This window comes from Acinonyx jubatus, chromosome C1, assembly GCF_027475565.1.
Source record: "Acinonyx jubatus isolate Ajub_Pintada_27869175 chromosome C1, VMU_Ajub_asm_v1.0, whole genome shotgun sequence".
Lineage (NCBI taxonomy): Eukaryota > Metazoa > Chordata > Mammalia > Carnivora > Felidae > Acinonyx > Acinonyx jubatus.
In genome coordinates this window covers 25,488,499-25,502,832 of record NC_069381.1, presented here as the reverse complement: position 1 = coordinate 25,502,832, position 14,334 = coordinate 25,488,499, and the positions used below count along the sequence as shown (strand labels likewise).

The 14,334-nt window shown below is 49.7% G+C and overlaps 1 protein-coding gene across 5 annotated transcripts in view; it reads left to right on the top strand.

Annotated features, from left to right (window-relative positions):
- Positions 1-14,334, top strand: part of CSMD2 (CUB and Sushi multiple domains 2) — a 595,308-nt gene that overhangs the window by 208,640 nt on the left and 372,334 nt on the right. For all 5 annotated transcript variants that reach the window (XR_008293800.1, XR_008293801.1, XR_008293802.1 and 2 more), the window contains exon 5: positions 4,321-4,528. Coding sequence is in view for 2 of the 5 variants with exons in the window: in XM_027059738.2 (XP_026915539.2) it covers positions 4,321-4,528 (208 nt within the window). In the remaining 3 variants the exon portion in view is untranslated. The remainder of the gene's footprint in view (positions 1-4,320; positions 4,529-14,334) is intronic.

Here is a 14,334-nt window from a genome sequence, read left to right as displayed (position 1 = left end):
TTGCTTAATCCCAACAGTCCTTTGTACTTCCCAGCAGGAGAGTACTGCTCCTGAAGTTCTGGGTCTAGAGGCAAAGGTGTGTTGTTCTGAAAGACATTTCTTAAGGTGAAACTTACAACTCACACCTAGAGCAAACTTCCAAAAGCCCCTGACCGTGGAGGCTCCCGGACCGCAGAAGGCACTTAGAAATGGCGATGAGGGGCTGGATGCCACGGAACCTCAGTGACTGAGGAGGACTGTGCCAGGCCTGCTGCCCATGGACATGGTCCCTGCTGTAGTGGAGTTTACAGTCTAGACATTAGATAAATGGCATAACTGACCAACTAATTTGGGGAAATAATTCGTTATAGGAAAGTATGTCATGCTTTGAAAACATAAGATAGGGGGAAGGGGTTTCTGTATCTGGAAGGATCCTTGAGGAAGTGACACTTAGACTGGGACCTAAAGGCTGAGGAGGGGCCAGCCAGGGAAGAAGGGAGGTAGGGAAGAAGATTCCAGAAAGAGAAAATGGCACTTTCCAGGTCCTGGAACAGGGAGATGCTTGATACATCAGGAGAACTGGGAGGAGGCCAGTTTGGTGGCAGGAAAGTAGCCAGGGAGAGACTGGTAGGAGGCAAAGCTCTGTAAGGTCCTTATAAGCCACAGATATTCTATTCTATCCTGAGTGACAGTAAGAGTTATTGAAGGTTCTTACAGAGAGGAGTGGCGTCCTCAGGTCTGTGTTTCCAGGATCACTCAGGCTTCTGGTGAAGAATGACAGGCTAGAGCAGGAGGGATATTTGGAGACAAGGAAAGAGGCCTCATGGCTGTGGTTGACTTGGATCATGACATGGCTTTGAGTGGAGCAGGTGCAAGGCAGATGAGAGGCCCATCAAGAACCACTTACAAGGAGGGACGGGGTTTGGTCCCTGGCTACGTGTGGCGTGTGGGAGAGGTTGCCCATGGCCCCAACCTCTGGCGTGAGACATTGGGTGGATAGCGCTGACAGTCTCTGGGAAGGAAACACCAGAAGGTCAGGTTCAGTGGGAGGAGAGCACCAGGTGGTCTTTGTTGGGCTGAGGCTGACAACAGTGTAGGATGTCTTAGAATTCCAAGAACTACGGAGAGGCTGCCGAGTCTCCCCCCATCACCTGCTCCCCTCCAACATTGCCTGCTGCTGTGCGGCCCACCAGGACCCACGGGCCCGAGTAAGTGGGACAGTGTGGACCCAGGGCTTGCCGCTCTGTCCTGCACTCCTGACACTGCTCCCTCGCCCCCCATTCTGCCCCCAGGCTTCCTGACCCTGACCCTGACTGTTCTTACACAACTTCCTTTCAGGTGCATTTGCTTTTGCCTGCTGATCATTAAATGCCACTTCTTCCCGGGTCTTCTTTACTCCCCTGGAGCCAGAGTTGCTCTTCCTCCTGCTGACTCCCGGCCTCGCAGGCCCCCTGGGCATCTCTCCTGCCCTCTCTCCATGGGCATCATCACCTGTTTACAGAGTGCAGAGGGGCGGTGGAGGAGGGCCATCACCATCCCACAGAACTGCTTCTCCTCTGGGGCCCCTGTTTACCCAAATAGCATCGTAGTCTGCCCTGCTGCCCTGTTAGAGACCTCCACGTCCTCTCTCCCTCCTCCTCTCCTTTGCTGACCACTCACAGGTGGAGACTGCGTCCTCTCCCTTCTCCTCAGCCTGGCTCTTGAATCCTTTCTGTTCCTTCTCTTCCTCCCACTGCCGTTGCCATTCATTCAGGTTTTGAAGATTAGACCAACCTCTTCACTATCCAAGTTGGCATATAGAAGTAGGCACATTCTCTTGAAATGGACCTTGACCCGGTAGAATGACATTAACGAGACTAGTTGCGGACCACTGAATAAACTCACCTTGACCTCCATCCCACGCTGCTTCTGCATACCCAGCCATCAGCTCCATGTCTACACCAGGACATCCCACATACATACTCAGCCCTGGGATCCGAAACTGAACCCCTGCTTGCCTTCCCCACCACAAAGCAGCCCCCTCCTGGGTCCCCTGCCACAGGAGACATTTTTCAGCCTACAGATTCTCATGCCCCAAACCTGGAACTCATCCCTCACAACTGCCAAGTCCTATAGATTCTGCTTCCTAAATCTCTCTGAAATCAGTGCTCTTCCCACTGTCCCCATGGCCTCAGCTCAGAGCTCATCTGGCCTCCTCCAGACTTCGGTGACTTTGTCCTACCAAAAGCATCCTGCCCACTCCCGTGATTCAGACCTCCTCCATGCCACAGCCCCAGGGATCTTTCTAAAATGCAAATTTAATCATATCCCTTCACTACCTTTGATTCTCAAGACGAAGGGGAAGGAAAAGGAGAACTTAGCATTTGCTGGGCATCTCCATGCTCCAGCCCCTGGCTGATGTTAGGAACCGTCACATTAACGATCCCCGTCAATTATCACAGCAAACCATTGTTCAGAGAAGCAACGTGAAGCTGCTGGAAATAAATCTCCCAAGGTCGCATGGCTGGGGAACATGGAGCCTGAATTCAAACCTAGACCTTCCTGACCCCCAAATCCATTTTATTTCCAATAGAGTCCTCTGCTTCCAAGTCTTCTTGGCCATGTTCTCTGTCAGGGGCTCCTTCTACATGTCCATTACCATCACCCATCCTTCCTCTCTCTTCGCTGTCTGATAAGCCATCTAGAGCTACTTATCTTGCACATGTCTTGTGATTTTGTGCTTCTGTGCTTCTGACATCTGTGCCCCTGTTTTCTTAAATGCCATTCCCTTTCTTCTCTCCCTAGGGAACTCCTATCCATCCTTCAAAATCCAGCTCTCCCAGCATCTCCTCTGTTAAGTTTTCCTAAATCGACTCACCCACGCAAAGTAACATCTTGCTTTATCTGTGTCCTCCAAATATGAACTGTACTCCTGGGAGATAGTGTATTGGTTAAGAGTACAGGCCCTGGAATCGATCTACAGGGCTTAGAATCCCAGCTCCTTTAGTCGCTGTGAGCTGTGTCCCCTTTGGCAAGTAACTGAATCTCTGTGTGCCTTGGTTTCCCTACCTGCAAAATGGGAATGATACTTCACAGGGTCACAGGAAGGATTCAATGAAATATGTAGCGTAGTTAGAATAGCACCTGGCGTAGTGTAGGCGCTCCATAAATATTAGCTTTTACTATTCTTATTCTGCTGCTCCTGGTACACATTTGAACCCGGGTGTTGCATTTTTTTCTCTCTTCATCAGTTAGTCCACACCTCTAATACAGCATATGCTAAGTGTAGTGTAATCACTTACTTGCATACAGGCTCCAGGACAACAGGCTTAAAGTCTGGATAACTTCTCACTGTGTCACCCAGCTAGTGAGCATCAGGGAAAGGATTCAAACCGGGGTCTGCAACAATTCAAAAGCCAGTGTTCTTAACTATTCTATGTCAGAGCATGTTTCCCAGATCATTTTTTCTGAATATCAGGTCTCAGCTGGGATTTCGGCTGGAGCAGTGAGACTGCCAGGGTCTGGGGCAGGATGAGTAAAACATGGTCCCTGCCCTTGGGGATTCCTGGTGGAGCTCAGAACCAGAGTGGAAGACAGACGTATGAACAGAGCACTCAGCGCGAAGTACCGTGTCTGAAGTCGGACCGCTGCGGCGGGAGCCCAGAGGAGAGAGCAGTCACTAAACACTTGGGGGAGTGAGGCTTTACCAAGAAGTGGCATCAGAGTTGGATCTCAAAGCCTGAGGAGAACTGCTCTGGACAGAGGGCATCCTTGGCAGAGGGAACGGGGTGATCAAAGACCAGGAGGCCCGACCATGCGGGGCGCGAGGGCAGAGCTGGCCTGCAGACAAGGAAGGGCCAGAGGAAGGATGATGGAGGTCGGGCCTGGCAACCCTTTGAGTTTTGCCCCAGGGTGCTGGGTTGAGTTTCACCACATCGGAGTGTTACTAAGATCTGGTGGGAAGAGATGTCCTATTCACCACAGTCGTGACCGTGGAAATAAATGTGGCAGCTGGCTCATGGCAGGGCAGTCTATGTGGTACTCGGAATGTCAGAGTTCAAATCCCAGCTCAGTGGTTGTGTGACCTTAGGTAGGTGACTTAACCTCCCTGGGCCTTGGTTGGCTCATCTTTCAATGAGAACAACACTATCTGAAATCCTCAGGACAGGGCCTGGCACATGGTAAGGGCTATGGAAGTGTTTGGTACCACTATTACTAGGCCAATTCAGACTAGGATCTTGGTCCGTCCTGCCTGTGCATCACATTCTGGGACCCTCTATGCCTGTCACGGGTGAAGGCCACGAGTGCCAGGACCTGGGAACCAGACCACCTCACCCGAACCTCTTCTCTTTGCACCCGCAGCGGATGATGCCTGTGGCGGGACCCTGCGCGGCCAGAGCGGCATCATCTCTAGCCCCCACTTCCCCTCGGAGTACCATAACAATGCCGACTGCACGTGGACCATCCTGGCCGAACTGGGAGACACCATCGCCCTGGTCTTTATTGACTTCCAGCTGGAGGATGGTTACGACTTTCTGGAAGTCACGGGCACCGAAGGCTCCTCCCTCTGGTAAGCACACTGTCGCGTCCCCTCCTTGGTCCCTTGGGAAACTGTGGCTCACCCACAGTCTTCTCGGCATCTGGGCCTGCAGTCTGAGGCCCCTTGGCCACATCCTGATGAGTTGATGAGTTTGGTTCTCATCATAATGAAAACTCACTGCACGTTTTTAGAACCAGGGTCCATTTTTACAGAGATTTTGACACCCAATGTGATGTGCATCCTTGCTGAAGAATTTCAGGATGGGCCTTGGTGGAGTAACTTGCACTGAGACTGAAACTGTCCTGGTCTGAGGGTGTGGACAGGGTCTCCGTGCAATGATCTGAAGTACTGTTCCATCTCTGCAGGGCGTATTCAAAGCATCCAATGAAGGGAATAGAATCTTAAGTGGAAATTCCCACTCCCGGGGCCCTGCAAAGGAAGGGCAGGGCATTCCGCCGCAGTTTCTGATGGGAAGGACTAACCTCCCTGTCGTTCTGGCTTTACTAAAATGCACGGGCTTTTCTGTGGTGTGCCCCACCCACCATGGAGACTCTCGATGATGATGGGTTCAGGAGCGGAGGGATGACGAGACTTATCAGCCCCAGCTGCTGGTACTGTCCGAGATTTAGATGCACAGGACATGCCCAAGCAGGGGCTGGCTTTGGGAAATGTTCAACTCTGTTTGGGTGACAAACTTTGAGTGGTGGTGTGGCACTTAGAATATCCTCTCTTATTCTCCTTGTGGCTGTGTTATCAGGCTGAGGGCACAGGGGGACCTGTGTCAGCACACCAGGTGCCCACAGAAGGATGTGTCCAGATGTGCTTCAGACAAGATATGGCATCTTGCAGACTTCCATTGCTGCACGGGGGAAGGCAGGACTCAGGGCCTGGGGATGAGGGCAAACGAGGTGTCCCTGAGGATTCTGAGGGACTCAGAAAGTGGGTAACTGCAAGAGTTGGGGTAGGATAGCTCCTGGAAGGAGATGTGGCAGTCAGTGTGAATGGGGAGGAGGGGAGGGAGAGGGAGCAGGGGCACATTTCCTGAACACCTCTTTTAGACCAGGTTTCGTGCCTTGCGATAGAAACACCAGTTGTGTAAGACATGGTCCTTTGAGGGTGAGAAAATCAGACAGACCCATGGCAGGAGCCAGTTATGACTATTTCAGAGGCAAAAATGGGAACAGATTCCTTCTAATATGGACTCAGAGATCTGGGGACCAGTGTAGCCCGGAGAACTCAAATTTCCTGGTATGGTGGAAGGCGATCTGACCTGGGAGTCAGAAGACCTTGGTGTCATTAAGCTTGTCCAGTGAACTTGGCCAGATCATTCACGACCCTGGATGGGGGGTTGAGAGAAGCACATGTGAGTCAAGGACAGACCACTGTGTACAGGTGGCTATTCTGTCAACTAGTCTGGGACAGCGGCTGGACGTTTGGGGCTACGAGCGGGGATGAAAGCCCGGGTGACCCTCTTCTGCACTGGAATCCCAGTGACCTGGCAGCCTGGAGGCCCTCTGTCCCCCTACCCCTCTTTGTTAAATACCTATTTTTATCATTGTAAATGTAATGCATATGCTTCTTGTAGAAAACAGAGGAAATATAAAAAGGTATGGAGAAATGAATAAGAAATATTAAAATTTTGATATATTCTCCTTTGGCCTTTTTGCTTTGCTTGGAGCAAGCTAGCTGCCTATTTATATATATTTTAATATTACAAAATTCAGATCTGAAAATCTATCTGTAGTTATATATTTTTAACTTAGCATTATGTAATGAAAATTTTCCCTGTATTATGGCAGAGGCTTCCAAAACATAATAGGTGTGATAATAGCATTGTTTATTGAGCATTTATTGTCAGCATGTCCTAGTTTGGTTCTAAGCTCTTACAGCAATAATTTCATCTTTCCTCATAGAAACTTCATGAAGTAGGTAGCATCATTTTCCTCCTTTTACAGATGAGAAAAGTGAGGTCCAGAGAGGTTATGTCACTTGCTTGAAGCCATACAGCTGATAAGGAGCAGAACGAGGCTTCAGCCCCAGGAGAGTTGGACTTGAAAGGCCATCTCCGTAGCCATGGCAGCATGTCACATCCTGCTCCATTTGTGAAGGGTCGCCAGGGCTGTGTGGCATGCTCTCGTAAGAAGGACACAGTGTACTCATCAGATCTCCTAGTAGGTCGTTCCCAAGGTTTCACTTGGATGAGCAGATGCCACGATGAATAGCACTGCCGGGTCTGGCTCTTCCAGCCCCAAGGCCTCTTCGACTCACTTGTTTACCCGTGGGCCAAGCAGTCTCCCACAGCCTCTGCCCCCCCAGGTGTGAATCCACACATTGTCCAAACTTCTGGAGTGAAACAAATCTTAAAGACTATTCCTTTTCCTATTAAGTCACTCAGTGGGGGAAGGAATTAAGCGGAGGAAATCGTTAGGGGAGTCATTCAGAACTCTTCGCTATAAGATTAAGTTATAATTATTTATAGGGTTGGTGTCACCATTTCCAGCCAGGATGCATTTGTTGTTCTAATTTATACTTGCTTAGCAATTATGGATAAACAAACTTGGAGGCTCGGGACGTGTGTGCAAAGAACCCGCTTTCTCCCCTGCCCCTCTCCTTTATGGATCCCTGGATCCCTGTGAACTGTGAAGCTGCTGGTTTATGAGTTGCTACTTTATATCACCGTGCATTAAGATTGTAAGATGTTTTCTTGAGTTCTGTGCCAAGCCATAGAAAGACTGCAGATCCTGTTAGAAAAGATGAATGTGAACAACTGGGCATCCCTTCACCTATTGAGAAGACAGAGATACCTTCAAGAGAAAAAAATCCACTACCTCCTTTACCAGATAGCAGATTCCCACTGATTCAGGGTTGTGGGTGGGGCATAGAATGTTCCTGACTCAGTTTCCACACTCTCCTCCCCAATGGGCCAAGAGCAGGAGACTTTTAATTGGGGGTTCCGGTTGTTTGGATTTCGCAGGCAAGTAAAATTGCCAAACAATTGAGGAAATGGAGGGTTAAGATAGACATATATATATATATATATATATATATATATATATATATATATTTTTTTTTTTTTTTTTTTAGTTTTGCCAAGTGAGGACATTAGAAAGAAACCTGCCAACTCCTCAGAACGTTATTTCATAAAACAAAGGACAATTCAAAGCCAAAAACGTAGCAGGATATAATCAGTTGGCAGCTATGCGCTGGTGCGGAGGAAGGCAGGTGGGCGGAGCGCACAGAAATAGCGGTGTGTGCCCGGAACCACAGAGCACGTGGTGTGCGTACATCAGCCAGCGCACTGCTTCTTCCTGTTTCCCGGTCCCTGAGTGGCCACAGGGAATCGGGCAGTACACGTCTTGGACAGGAAAAGGCTGTTAGGATGGTGAGCACTGAACCCTGTAACTATGACATGTTGAGAGGTCCCCAAGTATTTTAGATGTACTCCCTCTGATGTTAATTGCTTTTTTAATTTTCGTTTTAACTTTTATTTTGTGATTGACTGTGAGCAAAAGCTGCGTTTGAACTGAAAGTTACAATCCAGATAGTGTATTTGGATTCCTCCCCAACTGCATGCACGCGCGCGCACAAACACACACACACACACACACACACACACACACAATCACCCTTGACACATGCCCCTCCAAGTCACCACCATATATTGCCCCACGTCAACCGCTCTTACGCATATGCTCTTCTGTCTCTAGTTCACTGAACTCAGTTTAGGAACCAGGTACTCTCTCACTGATACTTCTTGGTGCGGGGGATGGGGGTGGGCAGCTTTGTTCTGCTCTGACCAAGTCAGTTGGCTCTGTTCTTCATGGAGCCCCATTCCTTCTCCTCAAATGCTAGGAAAAACTCACCGTTGCTAAAGTTCCTCATGAGGCCCCTGGACTTTTTCAGATGGCTGGGACTGGGGTGGGTGGTGGTGCAGAACTGGGGTTTAAAAACTCAGTTTTTTATGACTCTGGGTTCTGTGTCCCTGGTGGGTAGCAGGATCATGTTATAACAAGTACAAGCGATTGCCAGCCCATTATACAGCTGGCCTCTCCATTGTGGAGAAAATCAATGAATTAAAGCCCACCGAGAAGACACAAGAACTAGAATCTCTGCTCTCCTTCCTCTGCCTCATGCTTGTCACTCTCCATTTGAATCTCTCCAGGCTCTTCTTCTGGGGCTACAAGGAAGGAGAGAAAGCCAGATGTCCCCTCCAAGAATAGGAGAGGGGGTCTGTGTATCTTGGCATCTAACTGAGGAGAGAGCAGGTCTGGGAGCCAGACAGACTTGAGCTCAAAACCCTGATCCACCTCTTAGTGGTTGTTAAAGCCTATTTACTTGCCTCTGAGTCTCAGTTTCCACATCTGAAAAATGGGGCTCATGACACCAGCCTACAAAGCATGTTGAAAGGGCTGCACACGTAAACTGCTGCCTGGCTCACAATGGAGATGATACTCCTGGGATGGCGACCAGAGTTAGGGGCTCACCCTTTGAAGGGAAGAGGATAAGTGAGGCGTCTCCAGCAGCCCAGAGCCTTGGTGGCCCCATTCTTAGTGATCCCCCTGAGGCCGTTCTTCCCAGCCTGGCAGCTCAGAGGCCTCTCACCGGGCAGGAAGGCACAGCCTGGTCACCGCAGCTGATTCAGCTCCCCAGGGAATTGCCTGGAAACCCAGGTAAGGAGGACTGGGTCAGACCGGAGGATGTCCTTGCAAAGGTCAGAAGAGAGGGTGGTGATTTCATTGAAACTGCCTTCCCAGAGCTGCCATTTTTGGGCACGTTGCAGGCAGCATCACCCCTTCTCGCCTGGACCCAGCCCCAGACTGACCAGTTAGCTGCCTCGTCCGAAGAGCGGAAGAAGAGTGGACTGCTGCAGCTACAGTGGCTGCTCGGTGCAGGCTAGGGGCAGGGGACACTTCACCGGGGTACAGGCACAGCACCTGCTCCCCGGGGCCTGCCGCATAGGGGAGAAGAAGCAGAGAGTGTGGAGAAGACAGGGGACCACTGTACCGGACCCAGAGAGGAGGCCCATCTCTGCCCGGCATCATCTCACTGCTGCAGAATTCAGTTGGGCCTTCGTCTCTCCTTTGCTCCTTCTCTTTCTCTGCTTCTCTCCTTTGCTAGGTGGCAGTGTCCTCCTATAGCAGGAAGGGCAGGCAGGGCCTGACCTGCACTCAGAATTGAAGCCATCTTTTCCCTGGGGGCTTCCAGAAGTGTGTTTGTAGTGGGGAGGCTGGTAGAAGGAGTCCATAGCTCCTTCCCACATGAGGGGTTTCTGTGCAGACCCTAGAGCCTCTCCACCATCTTCTTGGCTCTCCCGCTGTGGGTCAGTCTCTGCCAGTGATTCCCAGCCTCTCTTCCTTGCCCCTTTCAGTGTACTTGGACTCCTATTCTTAACTTTTTCAATATTTTACTTAGAGAAGAGCATGCCAGCTGGGGAGAAGGGCAGAGAGAGAGAGAGAGAGAGAGAGAGAGAGAGAGAGAATCTTAAGCAGGCTCCATGCTCAGCATGGAGCCCAATGTGGGGCTTGATCCCATGACCCTGGGACCATGACCTGAGCTGAAATCAAGAGTCAGACGCTCAACTGATTGAGGCAGCCAGGCGCCCCTGGACTTCCATTCTTTATTTGTTTCACTCGGGTCATTTGCAATCTGCCTGTGCATTCTCTGTGTCCCCACCCCCCAAGTGAAGCCCCGTGGACCTCTATGTGATATATTTGCCTCCACCAAACCTTTAACTAGGAAAGGAAACAAGGCATACTGCAGGAAGCTGCCTTCGGGTGGGAGGAGCAAGGCCCTATTGTGGGGGCTGCATTTGAGACAGACCTCACAGCGTGGGTGCTATCTGGATGTGGGAGGGGAGGAGGCAAGGAGCGCATCATCCCCGGGCTGTAGCCTGGCATCCCACCCCAACAGGAGCTCCCCTGATCCCTGGGATACAGGTCCAGGAAGTGGTCCCAGGATTCTCTCCACTGTGCACCCACCCACCTTGCCTCTGAGCCTACCTGGCCCCTCTGACCAGGGAACATAGAGGAAACTCTGCTGTACTGTCTGGATTTCCTGCCCCCGGGGCCACCCCATAGACCCCGGCTGTTTCTAGAAAGAGAATTTCCCTGGAAAGCAGGTTCAGCCTACTCTCTGGATCCAGCTCTGAGATTTTTCTTTGCTTTGTTCTCCTTCATTTTTTTTTTTTTTTGCTTTTGTTTTTGTAGGTGGAGATACAAAAATTCCCGTCTACTTTACAGACATTCAGTTTGAAAATTTTGCTAGCAACATTCTTTTTCCTCTTTGAAAGACTTTGTTTTAATTATTAAGCATTTTACACATGAAATTTGAGCCAACTAGAACCATTTGATCTCAGCGACTTTTAACTAGATATTTCATTCAGGAGTCATTAGATTCAGATATAATTAGAATTAGAACAGCATGCCAATGGGGATTTGTTAATAATAACTATTCACTTATTTATTCATTCACATGTACTTTATCAAACCATTGGTTTAGATCATTTACATTCTTTGTTACTTTTCCCCTATTTATTTTCAGTAATCATTTATTGAGAGCCTTCTATGAACTAGGCTCTCCTAGGTGCTAGGGAGACAAAGACACAGTCCTATCCCCAAGGAGTTGTTTATTCCCTCCACAAATGTTTATGTAATAGCCATGTATCATGCTGGACCCTGGAGCTCACAGTCAGGGTGAAGAAGCAGAATATAATTAAATGCTTGACAATATCATATGTTAGATGCCTTTACTAAAAGGTATAAAGAAGCTCCCATAGAGACTGAAAAGAAAAATGTAATAGTATTCTTTTGGTTCAAGAAATAGATATCCACCTCCAGCTGACTCAAGCTAAAAAGGGAATGTGTTGGCTTCTGTAACTGAAAAGTCGAGGGATTGGCTTCAGGGACTGCTGGATCAAGGTATGCAAATAATATTATCAGAATGTGTTTCTCTCCCTCCCACAGCTTTGCTCTCTTATGTGTCAGCTTTCTCAGGCATGCTTTCCCCATGAGGGAGCAAAGGCAACCACCATCAGCTCCCTCCATTCTGCTGGTTTAGCAATCCCAGCAAAAAGGAAGCTTCTCTTTCCCGATGGTTCCCACAAAAGCCCTAAGATGAACCTTGATTGGACCAGATTGAGCCATGTGCTCAGGCCTCAACACCAGCGTCCACAGAGAGTGTTCTCACTGACCAGGCCCAGGCCACATGACTATCTGTCCTGCTCAAACCCCCTGGCTGGGAGTGGGGGAGGGGTGGTTCACCAAAGGAAAATTGGGTCACTGAGAAAGTCTTCCTATCATGATGGGAGGGGCTGCTAGAAGGACTCAGATGAATGAATCCCAGAAGGGGTGACTTTTGAATTCAACGCAGGAACTAGAGTTTGCCAGTGTCACAGAGCAGGAAAGGACCCTGGTGTGTTGGGGGCATTGCAAGTGGGTGCAGGGTAGGCACAGGGAGAGTGTGGGTCAGTAAGAACCTTGTCCTATGTTCATAACCTGGGAGGGGATTCCAAAGACTGTAGAAGGCAATGGAAGTGTTCTAAGCGGAGATGTAACATAGTCGCTCTGAGTTTTAATTGGGTCCAAGAAACCAGCTATAAAACTTTTTTGTGACCACTCAGCCAAGAGATGATCCAACCTTGAATTATGGGAGCTGTGAAGGGATGAAGAGGATGGGGTGGCACCAAGCCACATCTCAGATGCAGAATCAATTGCTTTGGGAGGTTCATTGGAAAGGAGGAATGGAGACAGGGGAGAGTCTGAGGTGATCCCCAAGTTCCTGCCTAATGACTGTTAGGATTCTTCACCAGCAGAGGGCTTGGGTGGAGTGGGGGATGGTGATGCTCTCTGGCCTCCCCAGGGCAAAATAGGCACAGAGAAGGAAGTCAAGGCCACAGCAAGGAAGGAGATGAGCCTGGATACAGGGACCCAGGTGCCCTTGGTTATTGATACACAGTTTTGGGGGGATCTGTAATGGAGATGGTCAGGGGAAATCAACAGCTATGCCTAAAAAATGGTGTTCGGGTAAATACTGTGGCAAGGCGTTGAGAAGTTATTGTCAGGAACAGCACGGCACCATCGTTCTCGGCAGTGTCTCCATCATTGCCATCAGCCTTTATCACCAGACTTTCCTTCATAATGTATCCATTCAAGCAGATTACGTAGGCCCTTCTATTCTGGCATTGGGCTTGGCATGGAATTATAGTAGTGGAGGAGACAGATACAGACTCTGCCTTTGTGGGACTTCTGGTTTACCTGGGGGAGACCTATACTAATAAAGCCACAAAACAAATATAAAATTCACTCGTGTTGAGTGCCGTGAAGGAAATGAACAAGGTGGGGAACAGTAGCAGTGGGGCCTGATTAAGATAAATGAGCCGGGGGAGGCCTCTCTGGGGGGATCAGATTTAAGCAGAGACCTGACTATTGAGCAAGAGCCACAGCGGGAAGAATTCAGGGACCAGCATTTCAGGGTGGAGGGAATTGCACCTGTAAAAGTCCATCATCACGATGTCCTGTATGTCCTTAAACTTCATACATGGGAGTGTCATGGGCCTAATGCCTGTCTTCTGGGGTTTCAGCTTGTTTTAATGTCAAGAGCAAGGTAGGGACAAGGTCTCAAGCCAACAGAGATGCTCAGGAAGCAGCTGAGATGGAGCATGACCAAGGCTGCCGAACCCAGTAGCACTTGGAATCAGTAGGGGGATGAGACACAAGCACCTGCCTTCCTGTGGGTTCTTGAGGCCCTTGCTTCCCCCTCCTTCCCTGCCACATCACAATTCTTTAAGCCACCCCAAGAAGCTGTTCTCTTCTGATGGAGCCCATGAAATTGCATCTGTTGTAGCCATCAGGAGCCAGGCCATAAATAACCAGCCCTTTAAAATCTCATCTTCCATATCTCCCAGAGTTGGAAATAGCATTCCAAGCCCCACAGCCGAACGGTAGGAAAGGATTAGTGCCCTAGCATGCTGTTGGCAGAACATGTCTGGAGAGTCAGGGCCAGGGCCCCTGCACTCTCCACAGAGTATCAGCGTGACTTCCTTGCTCCCCTGGGTGAGAACTTGTTCTCAGAAAGAGAACAAAAGCCGCAGCTAGAAGGAGCAAGAAATGAGCAGGGGCTGTCCACCATTGGCACAGCGGCTCTGCTAGGGCTTGTGATTTGGCAAAGTCCTGTGTGTGGGAAGCCAAGGTCAGGCAGCTGTCTCACCCCCCGTGGGGCCGACTGCATGCAGTAGGTTTGCACTAAGTACATCATCTGCACTGACTGCATGCAACAAGTTTGTACTAAGTACATCGTCTGTGTGGGGGCCCGTGCCAGGACTGGGAAGGGCACCAGACAACAAGATGCTCTTTTTGACCTCTCTCTCAAGGAGCTGCCAGATGCCTGGTGGTGCCGCTAAGACAGATGGAAGGAGCTGTTCTGGGCCCTTCCACAGGCCTCTCATTCTGGCAAACCTGCCTTCCAGAATGACCTCAGTTCATTTAGAATGTTCAAGACCCCACCCCTGGTCTCTCTTTTCATGCTTGGCCATAAAACTCTGTGGGACTCCCTCTTGGCCTCTCTTACCCCATGGTTCGCCCTGATTTTACCTGTCTCTTGCTCCTACGATTTTTTTCTGGCTTCCTGAGCCTGACAATAAGCCCTTAGTTCCAACCCTGAGCCTATACTTCTTTCATTCCAGCTTTTCCTCATTCAGTGGCTGGGTGGCCAGTGTGTGACACTCCCAGACTCACCAGGGAAGCAGGATTCCCACAGAAAACCAGCCGTTGACAATCTGATGAAATGACAGATGATCACTGTTGAAGTCAGCAGATCTCATCATCTGGGAAGTGAGAGGG